General features: G+C 48.6%; 1 protein-coding gene across 1 annotated transcript; it reads right to left on the reverse strand.

Moving 5' to 3' along the window:
• Positions 1-218: 218 nt before the first annotated feature.
• On the reverse strand, positions 219-19,538 carry LOC122782140 (cullin-9; the record flags this gene model as incomplete). The annotated part of the gene is made up of 41 exons (XM_044046353.1): positions 219-1,645; positions 1,742-1,833; positions 2,539-2,672; positions 2,761-2,878; positions 2,977-3,087; positions 5,319-5,393; positions 5,952-6,045; positions 6,144-6,307; positions 6,433-6,597; positions 6,741-6,881; positions 6,975-7,223; positions 7,315-7,432; positions 7,512-7,759; positions 7,841-8,046; positions 8,158-8,284; positions 8,914-9,059; positions 9,680-9,851; positions 9,974-10,172; positions 10,264-10,415; positions 10,511-10,693; positions 10,790-10,932; positions 11,414-11,443; positions 12,158-12,343; positions 12,425-12,558; positions 12,764-12,939; positions 13,051-13,146; positions 13,245-13,350; positions 13,440-13,611; positions 14,033-14,123; positions 14,203-14,430; positions 14,508-14,613; positions 14,695-14,783; positions 15,025-15,167; positions 15,501-15,697; positions 15,767-15,957; positions 16,034-16,235; positions 16,506-16,701; positions 16,830-17,036; positions 17,112-17,298; positions 18,269-18,459; positions 19,358-19,538. Coding segments are annotated over 41 exons (6,369 nt in total), but the record flags the coding sequence as incomplete, so codon positions are not given.
• Between the last annotated feature and the right edge of the window lie 401 nt (positions 19,539-19,939).

Genomic DNA, 19,939 nt, shown 5'->3' on the forward strand with positions numbered 1-19,939 from the left:
ATACATATTATATCAATCAATACTGTATATAAACCATCATAAGGATTTTTTAAATGTACAGTTTGTGTTTATATGTACACACACATATTTACAGGAAGACAACCAATTAGAATCCATATATTTTTTATAAAAAACTTTAACAACACTTGATGTCACAAACATGGATTCAAAGGAACACTCAGAACGTTTCATTGTTGGGGAACAAAAAAAGACTTGAGCAGAAAAAGAAAAAGCTTTTATTGACTTTTGCTGTGAGGAGTCGCTCGACTCCAAAGAAACATAGACATTAACGTATGAATCTATAGGATCTGTCAAAAACAACAAAAACAAATAACACAAACAGAACCACAGCCAGCCAATCAGCGACTGATCGGGGGATCAGTTATTGCAGTGATGCATAGAAACATCGTTAAACTTTTCTTTAAACTCGTAGAAAAACAGACCAACGGTTCGTTTGTTTGTTTCCTCCAAACTAAAGGGCGACGTCATCGCGCCCGCCGTGAAAACATGAAACTGAACTGACGACCAATAAACCAGGAAACAAACAAACTGATCCTCCAAAAGACCGGGACCAGGACAGGATTAGGACCAGGACCAGGAAAGAGCAGAGGCAGTTTAGTACAAAACAGACACCAGGCCACAAAACCACAAACAAACTGGTTTAATTTAAACTGGTTTTAGAGATGGACTTTGTATTCAGAGAGTAACTCTGGTTTTGACTGGTTCCAACATGAAAGAAAGTTTCTAGTTTAGACCAGTGCCAATAGCTGGGTTCAAACTTCTAACTGGTTTTGGAACCAGTTGTGAAACACTTGTGTTCAGACAACTAAATACCAAAACTTTGTTTTCTGGTTGGTTTCAGTCTTTTGACCAACGAAGACTGGTCTGAAAAGGTTTCAGATTGTTTCTCACCTTGATTAAACGAGTTCCGGAATGTGTTAACCTGGTTTCAGATGGATTTTCTAATGTGTTAGACCAGTTTAGACTTGGTTAAACTGGTTTGAACTGGTTCCAGAATGTGCTGACCTGGGTTCAGATTGAGTTCTATGTTATCTGGATTTAACAGGTTTTAACTGGTTTAACATAAACAGGTTTCAGAGTGCTATCAAAGTTTAAATTAACTAAGAACCAATGGTTTCAGTTTTTTTGCGTCACATGACCCTGGTCCACTTCCGTAATCGGACTTCATGAAAACACAGAAAATAAAATACAGTGCGCAGAAAAGCAAGTGCAGCTGTGATGTGGGGGGAGGGGGGGGGAGCGGTGTTTGGGATTCAGGCGATGGAGGACGTCCCAATGATCGTCTCCCGACATTCTCAGGTGGCAATAGATGTTGGTGAGGAGGGGGGCGGGGCCACGACTAGGCCCCTCCTGTCCTCTCTCTCTTCAACTCAAGGGCGGGGGTTTCCGTTTCCCTCCGCCTCAGTCGAAGGGGCTGAAGTCCCGCTCCAGGTTCTCTGACTCGTCGTCGTCGGAGAACAAATCGTCCTCGTCGATGTCATCCTCGTCGTAGTCCTCGTGCCACTCGGGGACGTACTCTTCATCATACTCATCGTCCTCGTCCTCTGCCTCGTCGCCGCCTTCCTCACCTGCGTAGTTGTTGTTGTCCGAGTCTCCGGAGTCCGACGCTCGGTCCGACTTCGACCTTGTGAACAAACCAAAACAAAACTGAGTCAACTCGACGGCCCCACCCCTTTCCTGCATCACGTCGTTTAAACCGTCAACGCTGCGTCGTACTTACTTTTTGTTAGCGTCGCTGTTATTGGACAGGTTTGATGCCTGAGCAGATTCTGGTTCCTGACCGCTCTTAGACTGGTAACCGACCCGGAAGTCCTGGCGGATACAAACAGGAAACATTCAGGAAATGTTCAGGAATCATTATGAAACGTTCAGGAATAATCAAGGTAAAGTTCAGGAAACTTTCAGGCATCGTTCAGGAAATTTTGTTGAAACTTCAGTATCAATGAAGTTTAGTTAGACAAACAAAGTCAAAGTTCCAGTTCCAGGTGGAAACAGTTTTCTGGTTTCTCATTGATTTTAATCTTGGGTTCAATCTGACTCGATATGTTTCAACCAGGTTCACACTGGGGTTAAACCAGGCTGATCCAGGTTTAGGAATGGGTTTGATTGTAATGTTATAGTAGTATCAGTGTGGACTGATTTCAGACCAGTCTGAACTGATTTTCCAGCAGGTTTAAACTGGTTTCAGACTGGATTAAACCTGGTACGAACTGGTTTCATACTGTATAAAACCTGGTTTTAACTGGTTTCAGACTGGATTAAACCTGGTTTGAACTGGTTTCATACTGTATAAAACCTGGTTTGAATTTATCTCAGACTGAATTGAACCTGGTTTGAACTGGTCGCCGACTGATTAAACATATTTTAAACCGGTTTCAGAATGGATTGAACCTTGTTTGAACTGGTTTCAGACTGGATTAAACCTGGTTTGAATTTGTTTCAGACAGGATTGAACCTGGTTTGAACTGGTTTCAGACTGTATAAAACCTGTTTTGAACTGGTTTCAGACTGGGTTACCTGTGTGGAATGCTGCAAGATGGCGAGCAGACGCTCCTGGATGCGTCGGATCAGCTCCAGTCCAGTGTTCAGGTGTTCTGGTTTCAGCAGCCGGACACATGAGGCCAGGTCAGTGCACTGCAGCAGCGTCTCCTCTGAGAAAACACACGTTAGAGCGTCACACACACACACACACACACACACACACACACTGATGATGATGATGAAGGGGTTGGGTCTCACCCAGCAGGATCTGCAGGGCGTTGGTGTGAAGGTCCAGTGCCTCCATCTGCTGCTCCATCACGTCCATCTTCTCCGTCTCCTGGTTGTAATAACTGTAGACGCAGGAGTAGGCCAGCACCTGCAGGGGGCAGCACAAAGCTCAGTCACACACACACACACACACACACACACACACACTGATGAATGATGAAGGTCATGATGATGAGTTTGTTTTACCTTCCGAGCCTGAGCGAGGATTTTACAGGCGTCGATGACGAACGTCAGAGACTTCATCTGCAGAGCTTCGTTAATGGACGACACTTTGTTCTCCAGGGTGATCGCAAAATCCTGGAAGAGACGAGAACGTCACACTTCAAACTCACTCCGAAACCAGATTTTCATGTTGTAACGAAAACAAGACTTTGGCTGGGTTCAAACTTCTAACCGGTTTTGGAACCTTTCAGGCGACCAAATACTAAACCTGTCTTCTGGTTGGTTTCAGTTTTTTGACCAATGTAAACTGGTCTGAACTGGTTCCAGAATGTGTTAAACTACACACCGCGTACAAACATCGGTCACATTGGTGCTTCTGCATTACGTAGCAGTGACGACTAGTGATTAAAATCCTTAGATTCTTTTAGGATTTGTCATTTCCTGTTTCCTCTGCACAAATCTCACAAGACTTCAGTGCCACAGTTTTGCGATAGAGCCGTCAGCTCTGGTGGAGCTTATAGCTTAAGTCCCGCCCCCACACTGGAGGATAATTAGCCAGATTTCGATCCCGATCTGGTCCTTCCGATAATCGTGGGTGTCTTCCGATTTTAGTCTGATTTGAACCGATTATCCTGTAGTGTGAGGGATTAACAGACGTCATCGGACTCGTGACAGCCATGAGTATTAAACATGTTTATGACAGAACAGTCATCAGGTCTCCGCGTCTGTTTATGTTCCGACGTTCCTGCGTCTGGACTGGATCGTCTAGTCAGAATCAGAATCCTTTTTATTGTCATTGCACAATGTACAACGAAATTATAGCAGCAACCAAGTGTCAAAGTACAGGTAATTAAAAAAAAGGAACAAGGTGTTCAGTGCAAAGGGATTTAAAATAGATAAATAGATAAATAATGTACAGTGTTTTGTTACAATATATGCACATTGTCCTTGGGTGGTGTGTGTGTGTCAGTGTTTGTTTGTGTTTGTCTCAGGAAGTGCAGACGCTGTTGTGCCTTCTTGATGACAGCTGAGGTGTTGGCAGACCAGGAAAGGTTTGCAGAGATCACGGTGCCCAGGAAGGTGAAGGTGTGGGTCCTCTCTACGCAGTCCTTGTGTATGTAGAGGGGAGGTGGATCTGACCTGTGTTTCCTGAAGTCCAGGATGATTTATTTTGTCTTTGCGGTGTTCAGACACAGGTTGTTTACTGAGCACCACTCAGACAGTTTCTGGACCTCGTCCCTGTAGGCAGACTCGTCTCCCCCCGTGATCAGTCCCACCACCGTCGTGTCGTCCGGGTGGAGGAAAGGTGGTGACCCAGTTTGACCGTCTGGGGTCTGTTTGTGAGAAACTCCTTGATCTAGGAGCAGGTGGGGGGAGTCCCAGGTCAGACAGTCTGCTGACCAGGATGGCAGGGATGATTGTGTTAAAGTGTGGAGTGTGTTGGCTATTGCATCCTCTGTCGACCTGTTCGCTCTGTAGCCAAACTGGTGAGGTTGGAGGGAGGGAGGGAGGGAGGCGGGTCTTGATGTGGGTTAGGACTAGCCGTTCCAGGCACTTCGTGATGATGGGTGTGAGTGCAACTGGGCAGCAGTCCTTGTGGGTGGTGGCGGTTGATTTTTTAGGGATTGGGATGATGGTGGTCGATTTCAGGCAAGCTGGGGTGATGGATTGTGTCAGGGAGAGGTTGAAGATTGGTGCATGGAGCGGCCTGCTAGCTGAACGACAGCATCGGGGATTAGCGAGTGAAGCCAGGTTTCAGATATGATGGAAACACAGCAGTCTCGAAACATATCGATTGCTCTCGGTGAGTAGTTCCAGCTCGTCCATTTTGTGGATCAAGGATCGTGCGTTGGTGAGAAACATACTTGGGAGGGGAGGCTTGTGTGGGTTCCATTCCAGACCGGCAGCCTCGCTTCTGCTTCCTCTCTTTCCGCCACCTTCGCCGACAATCCACGTAGCTCCCGGTGTCCTTGCTAAGGCATGTGGGATGTTGTGAGATCGACTCGATTCTGCTATTATAGTCGATCTGTGGCTGTACCCAATTTCCAGTAGCTCCTGGCGACTGTAGACGTGTTTACGGCACGAAAAGACATACGAAACACACAAAAGAAAGAGAAAAAACACGGAGCTGCGAGCCGCTGCGTCTGTGCACGCCGCCATCTTGAGTGATCTGTGGATTTCTCAGGATTAAAACGTCAGTGACAAAGTTCATCGCGTCTGCAGTCACATTTCAAATCAGCTGAGTCAGCAATCAGAAGTGCTTTTCAGATGTTCTGGTGTCATGATTGTTCAGTCAGGAGGACAGCGGCCATGACACGTGAGGAGGAGGAGCTCAAAAACAAACGCATGAAATAAACGCTTAGTACCTTGGCCTGATGGTGGAAGGTGCAACGCTCGTTATAATCCTGGAACTTCTTCTCCTGACGAGCTGCTTTACTCACCTGAAACAACAGTGATAATAATAACCAACAAAACAAACCATTATTATTATCATTATTATTATTATTATTATTATTATTATTATTATTTCAGGCCCGAGCCACAAATACCAGGGGCTGAAACGGCTCCTGACACGAAATTGTGCGAGGAATCGTTAATCCTTCAGATTATACTTCTATCCATGTCTTTGCCGTCATCAGGGAACTGCTGCACTCCCAGACCTGCTTATTTTTTGATATTTTACTTATTTTATCATTAATTAAAATAAGTGTTCTACTTTTAGTGTAGTGTAGTTTTTTTTTGAAATTATCTTTTTATTTAGAAAGGCAGGTTTTCATCACATACAATAAATACAGCTGTAGTCATTCAAGGTCAAAGGAAAGGATGGATGCAGAAAATCCTGATGATTTTGTCCATATTGCCCTTCTGGAATTTACTTTTACGGACCACTACTTATCTAGTTGAGAACAATAAACTCACAAAACAAAACTGGGGATACTTTTAGTGTTTTTGTCGTTTATAAAAGTGCAAATAAACTAATAAATAAACGATTAACTCACCATGGCCGAGCAATTGTAATAATCTTTGTGCGTTGGTTTCCATGGTTTCAGGCAACGCCAACAAAATCCATGGTTACACTTGGCACAGGTCATACTGAGGAGAGAGAGAGAGGATCATCATAATCATCATCATCTTTGTCTTCATCATGATGAGGAGGATGAGGATGAGGATGAGGATGAGGAGGTACGTACTGCAGGCAGCCCTCGTTCTTCTCGATCTGGGCCTGACAGCTGGGACAGCGTTTGGAGATGAGTTTGGCCAAATGTTTGCTCTGAGCTTCCACCGTCATCCCTTCATAGAAACCTCCATCATCCATCCACTGAGACATGTGACTGCAGCTCGCCGGGTAGTGAGCCTGAGGAGGGAGGAGCTACTGTCAGTGCCGACCTGTCACGTTCATCATCATCGTGTGTGTGTGTGTGTGTGTGTGTGTGTGTGTGTGTGTGTGTGTGTGTGTGTGTGTGTGTGTGTGTGTGTGACCTCGGGGAAGTTGCAGCTGAAGCAGGACGACCAGCAGCACTTGGAGCAGGTTCCCATGCTGCCCATGTTCTCCTTACACAAGATCTGATCACAGCCCTGAGGGTTGGTGCACCACGTCAGGTTAGAGCAGCACTCCACGTACACCCTGAGGAGGGCGCTTTTGTACTGAGGGAGAGGGGGCGGAGCAACACAAACACGTCAGGTTAGAGCAGCGCTCCACATTCATCCTGAGGAGGGCACTCTCCACCTTCTCTCCTCAGGCTAAAAGTGACCTGAGGTTGTCATGGTAACATTCTGGAGGTGGTTACCTTGGCGACAGTGTCCTTGTCGGTCAGGATGCTGAGGAAGAACTGGGACGTGGGCTGAGCCTGACAGTCTGTGATCGGACAGTTACAGTTCATCACCAGGTTCTGTTCGATCCTCGCCGTCAGGTACTCCTGCCAACATGACTGACACACACACACACACACACACACACAGATTACACACACACACACACACACAAACACACAGTAACCACAGTAACCACAGTAACGTCTCACCCTGCAGCAGTAGTGCATGCAGCTCAGCAGTGGCACCGGCTCGGCGGTGGTGCTGCGGGCGCTCAGGCAGACCGGGCAGGTGGAGGCGGGGCTCGGTGTTGGCTCAGGGTTCCTGCACTTGATGCCGGCGGCCATCATGAGGGCATCAGGGTCATCAGTGTACCGCTGCACCAGCAGGTCCACGTTCCACTTACAGTGAAGCAGCAGGTGCTCGGCCCGATCCACGTCCAGACTCAGAGTCCCAGAGACCTGCAGGGGGACACACGGGCGCACGGACAGGCGACGAGAATCAGAAGACACAAGAGTGAGAACACGCCTCCACCACAGTCCTGACACTCACCTGCTGGACCGTCCTCTGCATCAGCTGACGGACTTCCTCTGGCGTCATCGTTCGACCCATCGAGAAGAGGACGGTGTCCAGAACGCCGTCCTCAAACCGCCGTGGAGACGACGCCAGGCTTTACACAATCACGCAGAGTTAACGAAGAAAAAAATATTCACAACCTTTTATTTCACTTTCCCTGACTCTGAACTCACCTGATGTCGGCGCAGCTGTCAGCGCGGCTCTCGGCACCGTCGCTGAAGGAGAACTGGGCCTGACCTTTCTGCGGCGTGGACGGGTCGCTGGGGAGGAACTCCACGATGTGCGGGTTGTCGTCGTTGCGGCGGACGCAGCCTTTGCTGATGACGTGCATGATGCAGGAGAGGACATCGGCCGTGCTGCAGCTGAAACGACCGCCGCCCAGCGGCCGCGCCGCATCTCGCTTCTGACACGAGTCCAGGACCTGGAGTGGACCAGAGCAGAGACGTTAGCACCGCCTGCTGGTGGCTCACCTGTGGGACACGAGGACCTTGTGACCTCTGACCTTGAAAACCAGGTTGTCCATGTGCATCTCCTTCTCCTGCTTCATGATGTGGACGATCAGACAGTAGATGAAGTTCCTCTTTCTCTCCAGCACCGCTGCCGCGTCCTCGTCCACCTTTAGGTACGTCTGTTTGGGCAGCAGGTGGACAGATGTCTGGACGCCACTATGACTGCGGGACGCCACCTGCTGGTTCAACCTGAGCACACCTGAGAGGGACAACAGGAACATGTCCTAATTATCCTGACTGAACTGAAGCTTTCCACGAAAAAAACAAAACCATCATATTGTTATCAATAATGTGTATGTGTGTGTGTGACCTTGGCAGGGGTCATCAGGTCGGCTGCAGGTCAGCGGCCCCTCCTCACTGATGAGTGGTGTCAGAGCATGCAGCAGGACGACAGCGGACAGAGTGGTTGCCTGCAGCAGAGACTCCGCCTCCACCTCCTGCACAGAGTCCACAGTTAGTGAAGACATGAGACATCACAGATGGTGACATCACACATGATGACGTCACACATGTTGACATCCCATATGACATCACACATGGTGACATCACACGAGACGTCACACATGGTGACGTCACACATGAGACATCACACATGAGACATCACACATGGTGACATCACAAATGATGACATCACACATGGGGACATCACACATGGACATCACACATGGACATCACACATCTGACATCACAAATGAGACATCACACACACATGATGACGTCACACATGTTGACATCCCATATGACATCACACATGGTGACATCACACGAGACGTCACACATGGTGACATCACACATGATGACATCACACGAGACGTCACACATTGAGACATCACATGGTGACATCACACATGATGACATCACACATGGAATCACACATGAGACATCACAAATGGTGACATCACACATGGGGACATCACAGACGTCACACATGGTGACATCACAAATGATGACATCACACATGGGGACATCACACATGGTGACATCACACATGGTGACATCACACATGGTGACATCACACATGAGACATCACACATGGTGACATCACACGAGTGTGTGTGTGTGTTACCTCCTGCTGGTTGAACTGCAGCAGTATAAACATCTGCAGTGTGGACACGTGCAGAGTCCAGAGGCCAAACTGCAGCTCAGCGTGACCGAGCCACGTCCACTGGAGACGCCGTGGCTTTGAGTGACTCAGACCATACATGGACTGACCTGAGAGACACACACACACACATATTAATCTACCTTCGAGCTTAATCCTTTTTAACCAGACACAGTTTTTCTTTTAAGTGTGGTTATATGAGGTACTGACAAATTATTAGCACTGACTGCACGGTGAGCGCCCCCTACTGTTGAGAACCAACCCGAAAAACAGAAGCTTGATCTGTTAGACAGACTTTTCCAACAGGAAACTGAAGTTTGGAAAGTACTCACTCTTCCACACCAAACACAGGAGCTGCTGGTCCTCTGCTGCCTCGTGTGGTCACTTTGTGTCACTAAGGTTAATTTGAACAAAGGATTTTAAAAGCCAAAATGCCAAAATAAGACATTTGAACTTAGCGATGGAGGCAGCAGAGGATCAACAACTCCTGTGTGCTGTGATGTTAAAATCACTGGTTTACAAGCTTCAGTTTCATGTTGGAAAGTCTGTCGAACAATGAGATAAAGACGTGATCATGTGAGGTAGATGGTATCCGATGAGCCTCTGTGTCTCAGGCTGGTTCTCAGCACGACACAACACAAAAATACCCAAAGTATCATTTTAAAGTGGGGTTTATAACAGAAAGAAAGCCTGGATTAAGCCAGGATCACGAGTGAGAACTGGTACTGACTGTGGGCGTAGAACTGGGTGAACTGGTTCAGGTATGAACACAGTTCTGATGGGAAATGTTTTCCTGGTTCGTCCAGGAAGCAGAACGAGGACACATTCCAGCAGCGTGGAGACAGAACCAGAACACGGACGTCAGCCTCGTCCTCTGACTCCGCCCACTCCTCCTCCATCATCTGCAAAGACAGCGTTTATTCAAGTCATGCGTCAAACCCAAAAGATTCTTGCCGAGTCCAGTTTGTCAGATGTCAGATTACAGATCAGGAACCTGTGTGAGAACACGGCGTGGAGGCGTCACCTGGTCGTGCTCCTGCAGGTGGCGATCAAACTGCTGCAGTCGGTACTGGTGAAACTCCTGCTGCAGCTCAGCTGACTCGCTCAGGTTCTTCAGCATCTGCTGAGGGAAGCGGCTTGGAAAGCAGCTGCCGATCTGATCCACCACGGCGCTTTCCAACCACACGTTCCCCTGAGCCAGCAGCCGGTCGCCCATGTAGTACCTGAGAGAGAGAGAGAGTGATGTCATCAGCACTCACAGCTGCCCCACCTTTTTGTAGCCGTTTCGTTTTCTCGTGGTCGCGCCGTTCAAACCTGTAAAAGTGCTCGAAAGTAGTGGCGAGCTCCAGGCCCGACAGGAAGAGCATCGGCTCCAGAAACTGCTGCAGCCGCTGCTGAGTCTCCACGCTGCCCGACGCTGCCACCTGGATCATCTGATCAGTGTACTGAGCGAAACGCTCGCTAACCTGCACACGACCAAAGCAACACCGTCATCACCACAACCTGGGCTAAACCTGAATTAACACAGACTTAAACCTGAGTTTGTCCCGTCAGGACCTACGTGCATTGCTCTGAGGATGGACAGCTGTAACAGTGCAGCAGAGAAACCGTGTCGAAGGGCGAGGACAAACGCCGTCTGTTGACCAAACAGCTCCTCCATGGCATTCTTCAGCCGCAGGTAAAGAGTCCGATAACGTTCGACAAAGTCTGGCTGACTGAAGCTCGACTCCAGGAACTTCTTCACCTGGAGGGGAGGAGTCAATTACAGGCATCAGACTCGAGACAAAGTCACGTGAAAGAACACTGGCGTATAAACGTCACACAAATGTGACCTTCGTACCTGGCGCTTTACAACTCCCTGCCAACAGAGGGCAATGCCTGCGATGCTGCTACTGCTGCTCTTAACTTTGGGCTTGGCAGAGGAAGATGAGGAGGAAGAGGAGGCGGCGGCAGCGGCTTCTTTGTTTTTACTTTCTTTACCGTCTGGAGGAAAAAAGTCGGAAAATGTTTGATTTTTCTGGACGAAAACATTTGAGGACATGAAGACTATTGAATGTAAACAAAAACAGCGGTGGGAAACGTGACGATGACACTGCGGCTACGCTCTGTTACATGTCATGTCATGTCATCTCTGTAGCAGCTACGCTCTGTAGAGAATGACATCAGCCGTTTGAAGCTGCATGTTTCAGCTGCTTCAAACCAATGACAATAATGTTCTATCTATCCATCTTGTTCTTATAATTTGGCTGAAATGAGCCTTAGATGCGGCTACAGATTCACAGATTCCGCTGCTGAAAATAGTCCCAGAAACACTGAGACCCTTCTCATGGAACATTAACGTGATGGTGTAGGACACAGTAGGGGGCGCTGGGGGCGACCTCCTGTCCTCATGTGGACAGGTGAAATGTCACAGAGACACAAGGACGTAATGTTTACATGGTTGCAACAGTTACTGTCTACTTACTCTTGAGCTCTTTGCTTCTGTTGAGACCTTCTGGAAACAAGATAAACTCTTTAAACATGGAGTAAAACACATGATCTCTCACACACACGCACCAACACACACAAAAATAGTGACACAAAATTTATATTTTTAAATAAACATAAAAACTAATGTTACTGTTGTTGCCAAAGCAACCATTTCAACACAAGCCAACATGATTTCATTGTGGGAAAATTTAAAGTTTGACCAAGTTAGGATGTTTATGCTAAGCTAAGCTAGCTGTTCCCCCTGTTATTGGCGCATTTCCTCCGGCTCTCTTGCCTCGCCTGGTACCAGGTACTATTTTTACTCTTTATCATAAGCTAAGCTAGCTATTCCCTCTGTTGTGCTCTTTATCATAAGCTAAGCTACATATGCCCCCTGTTGTACTCTTTATCATAAGTTAAGTTAGCTGTTCCCCCTGTTGTACTCTTTATCATAAGCTAAGCTAGCTGTTCCCCGTTGTACTCTTTATCATAAGCTACGCTAGCTGTTTCCCCTGTTGTACTCTTTATCATAAACAACCTTGTTTATAGTCTTTATGCTAAGCTAAACTATCAGTTTCCTCCAACGGTCTAAATGTTGAGATAAGCTAGCTGTCATGTGACCGCGATTTGTCCACTATGTTCCAGCCACCACGTTTTGACGTGTCCAGGCAGAGGCGGTGGCTAAAAGGACTGAGACTGACGTGTACCGAGGACGACGGCGGTGGCGACTCTGACTCACTGGATTTCACAGGCGGCTTCAGCTCCTCGCCGTCCGTGCGGCTCGTGTCCACGTGGACCAGCAGGTGAGTCAGGCGTCTCACCCTGGAGTTAAAGATGGCCGCCCGGCTTTTGCAACGGCGAGCTGATTCAGAATTATCCAGGTACTCGCAGAGCAGCCAGGAGAGAGGGCTGGACGCTGGGGATTCTGGGTAAACAGAGAGACTTCAGATGAAATCACTGTCTTTGTGAGGACAATGTGTGTGTGTGTGTGTGTGTGTGTGTGTACCTGACAGTGTGATACTGTAGACGATGGGTGTGATCAGAGCCTCCCAGCAGGTTCGACCCAGAGCTTCAGCCGCTTCAGCGTCAGGCAGGAAACGATCAGCAAACATCTGCTCGTGTTTCAGAGCGCTGTTCAACCTGCGCACACGCACACACACACACACAAAAATCAGGAACGACATGCTACTACTGTTCTTGGTATTTTCAGCACCAAAGTCAATGATAACAGGAAATAGTGATTTTTACTATGAATGTGTGCGTCTGTGGTACTACAATCTACTGCTACTGTAGTACTACAGTGTACTACAGTAGCAGTACACTGTGGTGGTACTGGAGTACTCACTTGTTGAAGAGCTGCAGCAGCTGAGTTCTGTCCTCCATCACCTCCTGACACCAGGTGTGGGCCTTGGTGCTGTAGAACAGATATGTGCGACAGCACAGCTGCTCCTTGAACACGGGCCAGAACGTCGGCTTCGGACCCAGAACCTCAAACCCGTGGACCCGAGTGTCGATACCTCCCTGTTACATGGAGAGAGAGAGAGAGAGAGAGAGAGAGAGAGAGAGAGAGGGGGGTCAGGATTCGACAGGACAACCTCAGTTAACCTCTGACCTCTCAGCCTGAACTCTGACCTGCTGACACCGCTTGATCCTAATCTGTATGATGGGCCAGAACCGGGTCATGTTCTCCAGCAGAACCACGCGCCCGGCCGACGGCGTCACATTCACCTATTTAAAAACAAACCAAAAACATGCAGTCTCTCAGTTCACGGTTACCGTGGTAACACTGGAACACTGGAACACTCATGTCACATGACCATGCTCACCGTGTTGAGCTCCGTGCTTATGTTGGTCGGGTCGTCTCCCCCCAGAACCAGGATCCGTGCCGGCATGTAGCTGGAGTCCTCGCTCGCTACCAGGATGGCGAGTTGTCTGTGACAAAGTCGACACATTAACATTCATATCAATACAGCACTGATCGGAGTCTCGATCAGAGTCTTGATCAGAGGTGGGCGTGTCACCTGACGATCACTCCTTTGTGCATGTAGAGGTTGATGAAGTGCGAGCCCGTGCAGCCGTTGGACTCCCAGTACGTCTTTGGATTCTTGTCGGTCAGTTTGTTTGCTCGATGGTGATTGGACGAAACCTCCACCTTCTCCCAGCACTTGTCCTCCTTCAGCTCCACGCTGGACCCTGAAACACAGCAACGCCAGGTAACATTCCAACGCTGATGTCAAGTGACGTCACCGTGGGATGATGTCGTTTAAATGTACATACTGCTGTTACATACTGTTCAGTGACGCCTTCAGATTAAACACAGTCTCTCCTGAAAACTACACTATCAACTGCTGCTTACATTAGCAAATGCTGGTGGCACATACAAATCATCTAAGATCAATACAATTCAGCCACAATTATAACCATTGCTAGGGTTGCTAATGTCAGAAAGGTTGCTCACAAAGTTGCTAACATTAGCCGACCTTAGCAACGGTTGCCAGCGTCGCCCATCCCGAAACCACATACACATAATTTTATCAAAGAACGCCTTCACGTCTCTCTCGTCCCGACCTAAAGATGACGTGGTTCCTTTAGGACGATGACATCGTCAGCTCACCTTGGCACAGGTTCCTGAGGAACACGTCGAAGAACGGGATGTTGATCGGCTGATGGCTGCGACGGTGCTCCTCGATCTGACCCAGCACCATCTGACAGGAAGAAGAGCACAGTTTCAAACCGCACCAGGAAGTGAAGTGGCCCGTCACTTCCTGTTGCCCACAGGTTTACCTGGATGCAGCCGGCGAGGACGCTGGTGGTCATCTTCTTGTACAGACTGGCGTACTTGTCGCAGTCGACGACGAGGTCTCGCAGTTCGCTGACCAGCAGCAGGTTGGTGCCGTGTTTGTCCAGCGCTTTGACCAGCGCGTCTTTGGTGCCCAGACGACACATCACCACGGTGTAGTCTTTGTTCAGAGAAGCCAGGCGGTACATGAAGCGGACAAACTGCTGCACCACCTGTGGGACCAATCGCAGGACGTTAGCAGACGTCAAAAACAAGCGCTTCCTGCGGCCCGGGCGCTGCGTCTACCGACCTCTCTGTCGTTGATGAAGGCCAGCAGGGATGACAGGCAGGGCTCGATGCTCTCGTGCCACGGCAGAAGGTCTTCCTGGTAGTTGTCCAGAAACTTGCTCAGGATCCTAAAAAAACAGACAGGATATTTCATCACCATGACAACAGCAGCATCACCACTCGGACGTCGGGCTGTGATTGGTCAGTACCTGAGGATGGAGAGCTGTGTGGCCCGGTCCACTCGGTGCTGCTCCATCAGACGGACCACGTCCTGGAAGGTTTCACGACTGTGGGTCACCTGGACCACGACAGAGCACACAGACCACGACAGACCACACAGACTGATCAGCTCACGTTCAGATCCAGACAAGATTATTGATCCCAGCAGGAAATTTAATCACACGTCAACACAGACACATAACTGTCCTGATCCAGGGTCTGAAACAAGGATCAGCTTCTACATCAGGAGCCAAGATGGCCCACGTTTTCCTCTGATTTGGTCACATGACCTGCAAGGGTTTGTGTGTGTGTGTGTGTACCTGGCTCCGCCCCTCCTCCAGCTGTGTGGTGTCATCACACAGCAGTTGCTCCATCGTCTGAATCACCTCCTTCGTCGCCTCCTTCAGGCTCACGACCAACATCTGCAGCTCGGCGTCTTTCAGGTCCCACTGAGCCCCGCCCACTGAGTGAGAGAGAGTGAGAGAGAGAGTGAGAAACATGTTAGCTGTGTTACTTCCTGTTCTTTTACCGCCTGCAAATGTGCAACCGTCTAAACAGGAAGTAGTAAAAAGTCAAAATGGGTGGCTCTTATTTTGAAAGCCACAGTAGCCACTACTTCCTGTCGAAATCAATTTACAGCAAGTTTTCAGGATTTCTTTAAATAAAATAATGTTATGGCTTCCTTTCAACTTGGCTTTCAAAATAAGAGCCAGTGACCTCGGCTTTTTAAGTTAACTTAACTTTTTAAGTTGACCTTTTGCTAATGCAGTGGGCCGGGGGTCAGGGGTCAACGTACCTTTACTCTCTAGTTTGTGCACCATGGAGATGTGGTTGAGGGCGACGATGGCGAGCATGGCCTCGGGGCGGGGCAGAGTCAGACACTTCATGAGGACAGCAGTGACGTCACAGGCGACCAGCTGCTCCGCCAGACTCTTGTGGTTGGAGATGAGCATGACGACGACCAGGAGGCCGTTACGCACCGACGGCACGCAGCTGCACACCAAACAAATCATTGATATCACTTCATTCTCCCGATGAATCGATAAACAATAACCGACTCACCCCGGAGTCTGCAGCATCAGGTCGATGGCGGCGGGGACGGTTCCCAGCAGCCCCGGTGAGCCCTCAGGTGTGGCCGAGCCAATACTGGCGAAGATCTGCAGCATCATCTGCGTCCCGGACTCAGAGAGAGGGAGAGCGCTGCCGACGCTGCGGAGGTCGTGTTTACTGGCGCCGGTGATGACCTTCAGAGTCTGAGAGAGGGCGACGTCAGAGCCAACACACACACACACACGTTCAAAACAAACTCAGGGGGCGGAGTCTGCTCACCGCCAATGCCAGCTGCTGGACATGTGCGACGGAGGAAAACTCCTGCATGCAGGACAGAATGGCTTTGACTCCGCCCTCCGTGGCGAAGGGAACCCTCCAATCGTATTTCATCATCAGGACGTGAGTGAGTCTGAGCGACGTGACGACCACGTCCTTACACGGGGAGGACAGGAGGTCCACCAGCAGCTTCAGCACTTTGTCCCTGAGGACAGAGGAGGCAGAGAGAGGACAGAGGAGGCAGAGAGAGGACAGACAGTGAGGACAGATGATGCAGAGAGAGGACAGAGGAGGCAAAGAGAGGACAGACAGTGAGGACAGAGGAGGCGGAGAGAGGACAGTGAGGTAAAACTGACACTTGAACAATGTCCATGTGAGTTGGACACTGAGTTAAAATGGACATCGTCATCATGACTTGTCTGGACAGCCAGTGTCTCCTGGACACCGTCCCTCTGTGTCATGTCCCATGTCTCACCGTACGCTCTGGACACAGTCGCTCCTTGTGTAGTTCTTCTGGACGCTCTTGTCCTCCAGCAGCCTGGTGATGAAGAGGACAGCCACCAGCTGCTGGACATGGTCAGAGCCTGACCCCGCCTTCTTCAGGATGTCCACCACCTCGCCGATCTTCTCCAACGCGGTCTTCTTCCCCTGGACACGCGGGTTGTTGAACACTGTGGACAAGTCAGGATGCAGGACATGGAAAAACAAATCAGGTGTTTTAGTCATTTATTCACATTTTATTGTCATGGACATTTCGATTGTTCAGCCCTACTGTAGACACATGTCTCCTGTCCCTTACCTTTTATCTTGTCCTCCAGGTCTTCGGGGTATCTGCTGACATCCTCCGTGGGAAGCTCGCTCTCCGTCTCTGAGCTGCTTATACCAGAGTCCACGGGACTGTCCTTCTTTGGTTTCTTGGAGACGGAGGCCACCTCTTCATCAGCGGTGGAGCCTGAAGCTGCTCCTCCCCCTCCTCCCAAAGCCGTTGAAGGCAGCGAGCTTTCAGCTGTAAAAAAAAGGAGCAGAGTGAGACTCTGAGCGTCAGTGAGGACACATCTCTCTGTCCTCGGTCCTCACTGACCCAGCAGCTCCTCGTCCTCCAGACATACTCCTCCTCGCCTCAGGTAGTGTTTGGTGAAGGTGTGGGAGCAGAGCAGGTCACTGAGACACGACGACGGAAGCTTCTGCTTCAGGAAGTGCAGCAGCTTCTTGGCAACGTCTCCGTGGACAGACAAACCGATGAGGGACACGTCGTCCAGCTCACCGTCCTGGAGGGGACAGAGACATTTGTGACACAATCACTTCAAAGTTGAAGACATCTTTTCGTGAAAATGTTTACGTTAAAAACATCTGTCCGTCCAGGTGTCTCTTGGACGTCTCTACAATGTGTAGAAGTCTCTACAGCGTGTTGGACTTCTCTACAGTGTGTTGGACGTCTCTTGGACTTCTCTACAGTGTATTGGACGTCTTTTGGACTTCTCTACGGTGTGCTGGATGTCTCTACAGTGTGTTGGATGTCTCTTGGACTTCTCTACATTGTGTTGGACGTCTCTACATTGTGTTGGACGCCTCTTGGGCCTCTCTACAGTGTGTTGATGTCTCTACGCCTTACAGTGTGTTGGATGTCTCTAGAGTGTGTTGGACGTCTCTACAGTGTGCTGACATCTCTTGGGCATCTCTACAGCTGCACGCCTACAGTGTGTTGGATGTCTCTACAGTGTGTTGGACGCCTCTTGGACTTCTACAGTGTGTTGGAGGTCTCTTGACTTCTACAGTGTGTTGGACGTCTCTGCAGTGTGTTGGATATCTCTTGGATGTCTCTACAGTGTGTTGGACGCCTCTTGGACTTCTACAGTGTGCTGATGTCTCTACAGTGTGTTGGATGTCTCTTGGACGCCTCTATAGTGTGTTGGACGCCTCTTGGCGCCTCTACAGTGTGCTGGATGTCTCTTGACGCCTCTACAGTGTGTGGATGTCTCTACAGTGTGTTGGACGCCTCTACAGTGTGCTGACATCTCTTGGGCTTCTACAGTGTGTTGGGTGTCTCTACAGTGTGTTGGATGTCTCTTGGACTTCTACAGTGTGCTGGATGTCTCTACAGTGTGTCGGATGTCTCTGCAGTGTGTTGGACGTCTCTACAGTGTGGTGGACTTCTCAACAGTGTGTTGGACGTCTCTTGGGCGTCTCTACAGTGTGTTGGATGTCTCTTGGGAGTCTCTACAGTGTGTTGGACGTTACCTGCTCGTGGAGACTCTGTCTCAGGAGCTCGTTGACTTCCTGCTGCTGCTTTGGTTCCAGCTTCTTGATGAAGAACAGAACCTCCCACCACTCTGCTCTGCTCAGCGTCACCGGCTCCACCTGCAGACCGTCAGACAGATACGGCAGCGAGTAGAGTCCACCAGGAGGCTTCGAGAAGAATGTCGGACTCACTGAGGAGAACAAGTGGCAACAAATCTGTCTTCACTCGGCACGGTAATCCCAATACATTCACTAGAATAATATATATACGTATATATATATACACACATATACATACATATATATATACATATATATATATATATACGTATATATATATATATATACATATACACACATATATATATATACACACACATATACACACACACATACATATATATATATATATATATATATATATATATTAGTGCTGGGCCGTTAACGGCGTTAACGTGCTGCGTTAACGCGAGACTCTTATCGCGCGATAAGAAAATTATCGCCGTTAATCTATTCTCAAAGTTGGGTCTGGGACCTGGGTCCACATAGTGAGCAAGCTATGAATTTCACTTTGATATGTTAGCGCGGATGTATACCTGGCCCAGAAGGCTCTGACCTGGCTGAGCGCGGATGTAGGTAACGTTACGTTATGTAATTTATTGTCATTTTTTGTTTTATAACGGTCTATGTAATTTACCACGGTGAAAATGGTTTCAGGTTGGATATCCAACCGTCGCGTCCGACAACTGTCTGAATGAATATCCAACCTGAAACTAACTTCACGCGGTATAGCTTTAGCTAACGTTATCAACGTTTTGCTGATTAGTTGCTGATAGTTGCCTACTACTACTAGCAATCTTACTCTGATATACTTTTTCTGTCCTACTCCTAATGTTAGGTGTGATGAAAACAGAGGAGCGCCACTTAGCAGAAGAAGAATTCAAATGAGCCATTTTAATCTAGATTAATCTAGATTAACTCCAAGATTGCAGTGAGATTAATCTAGATTAAAAAAATTAATCTATGCCCAGCTCTACTATATATCTATATATATATCTACATATATATAAATAAATGAGTAGGTCTTACCTGTGGTGAGTTTGAGCATCTCTGTGAGCGTCGACGCCTTCTCCTGCGTCTCTTTCTCGGTCTGATTGCCGCTGCCCAGGATCTCCACCATGTGCCAGTGGACCCAGTAAGTCCTGGACAGGGAGTTCCAGTACACCTGAAGCACGCACACGCACACACACACACGGGAAAGTTTGTAACACTACTGTAACGCAATCATTTCCCAGTTTTGGGATCAACAAAGTCCATCAATTTTTCTATCAATCAACTTCTTCTGTGTTATTTAAACCGATCTACAGCGCCACCTGCTGTTTGTAGACATCAAACAACAACAGGACAAATCACTGTGAACATGGCCCATACGTGAGCCCCGACCCAGACTTTGGGAACCACTATTGTAAAGTCTCACAGGGGGTGGAGTGGCTTCGTGGTTAAAGGGGACATATTATGCAAAATCAACTTTTTAACCATTTCAATACTTATATTTGGGACTCTGGAGGCCCTACCAGTCACCAAAGTGTGGAAAAAGAACATTCAGTCCTTTTTTCGTGGTCCCCCTTAGTGTAAGTATAGGCGATAAAACACTCAATGTCATTTCACCGC

The sequence above is a fragment of the Solea senegalensis genome, linkage group LG15, assembly GCF_019176455.1.
Source record: "Solea senegalensis isolate Sse05_10M linkage group LG15, IFAPA_SoseM_1, whole genome shotgun sequence".
Taxonomy (NCBI): Eukaryota; Metazoa; Chordata; class Actinopteri; order Pleuronectiformes; family Soleidae; genus Solea; species Solea senegalensis.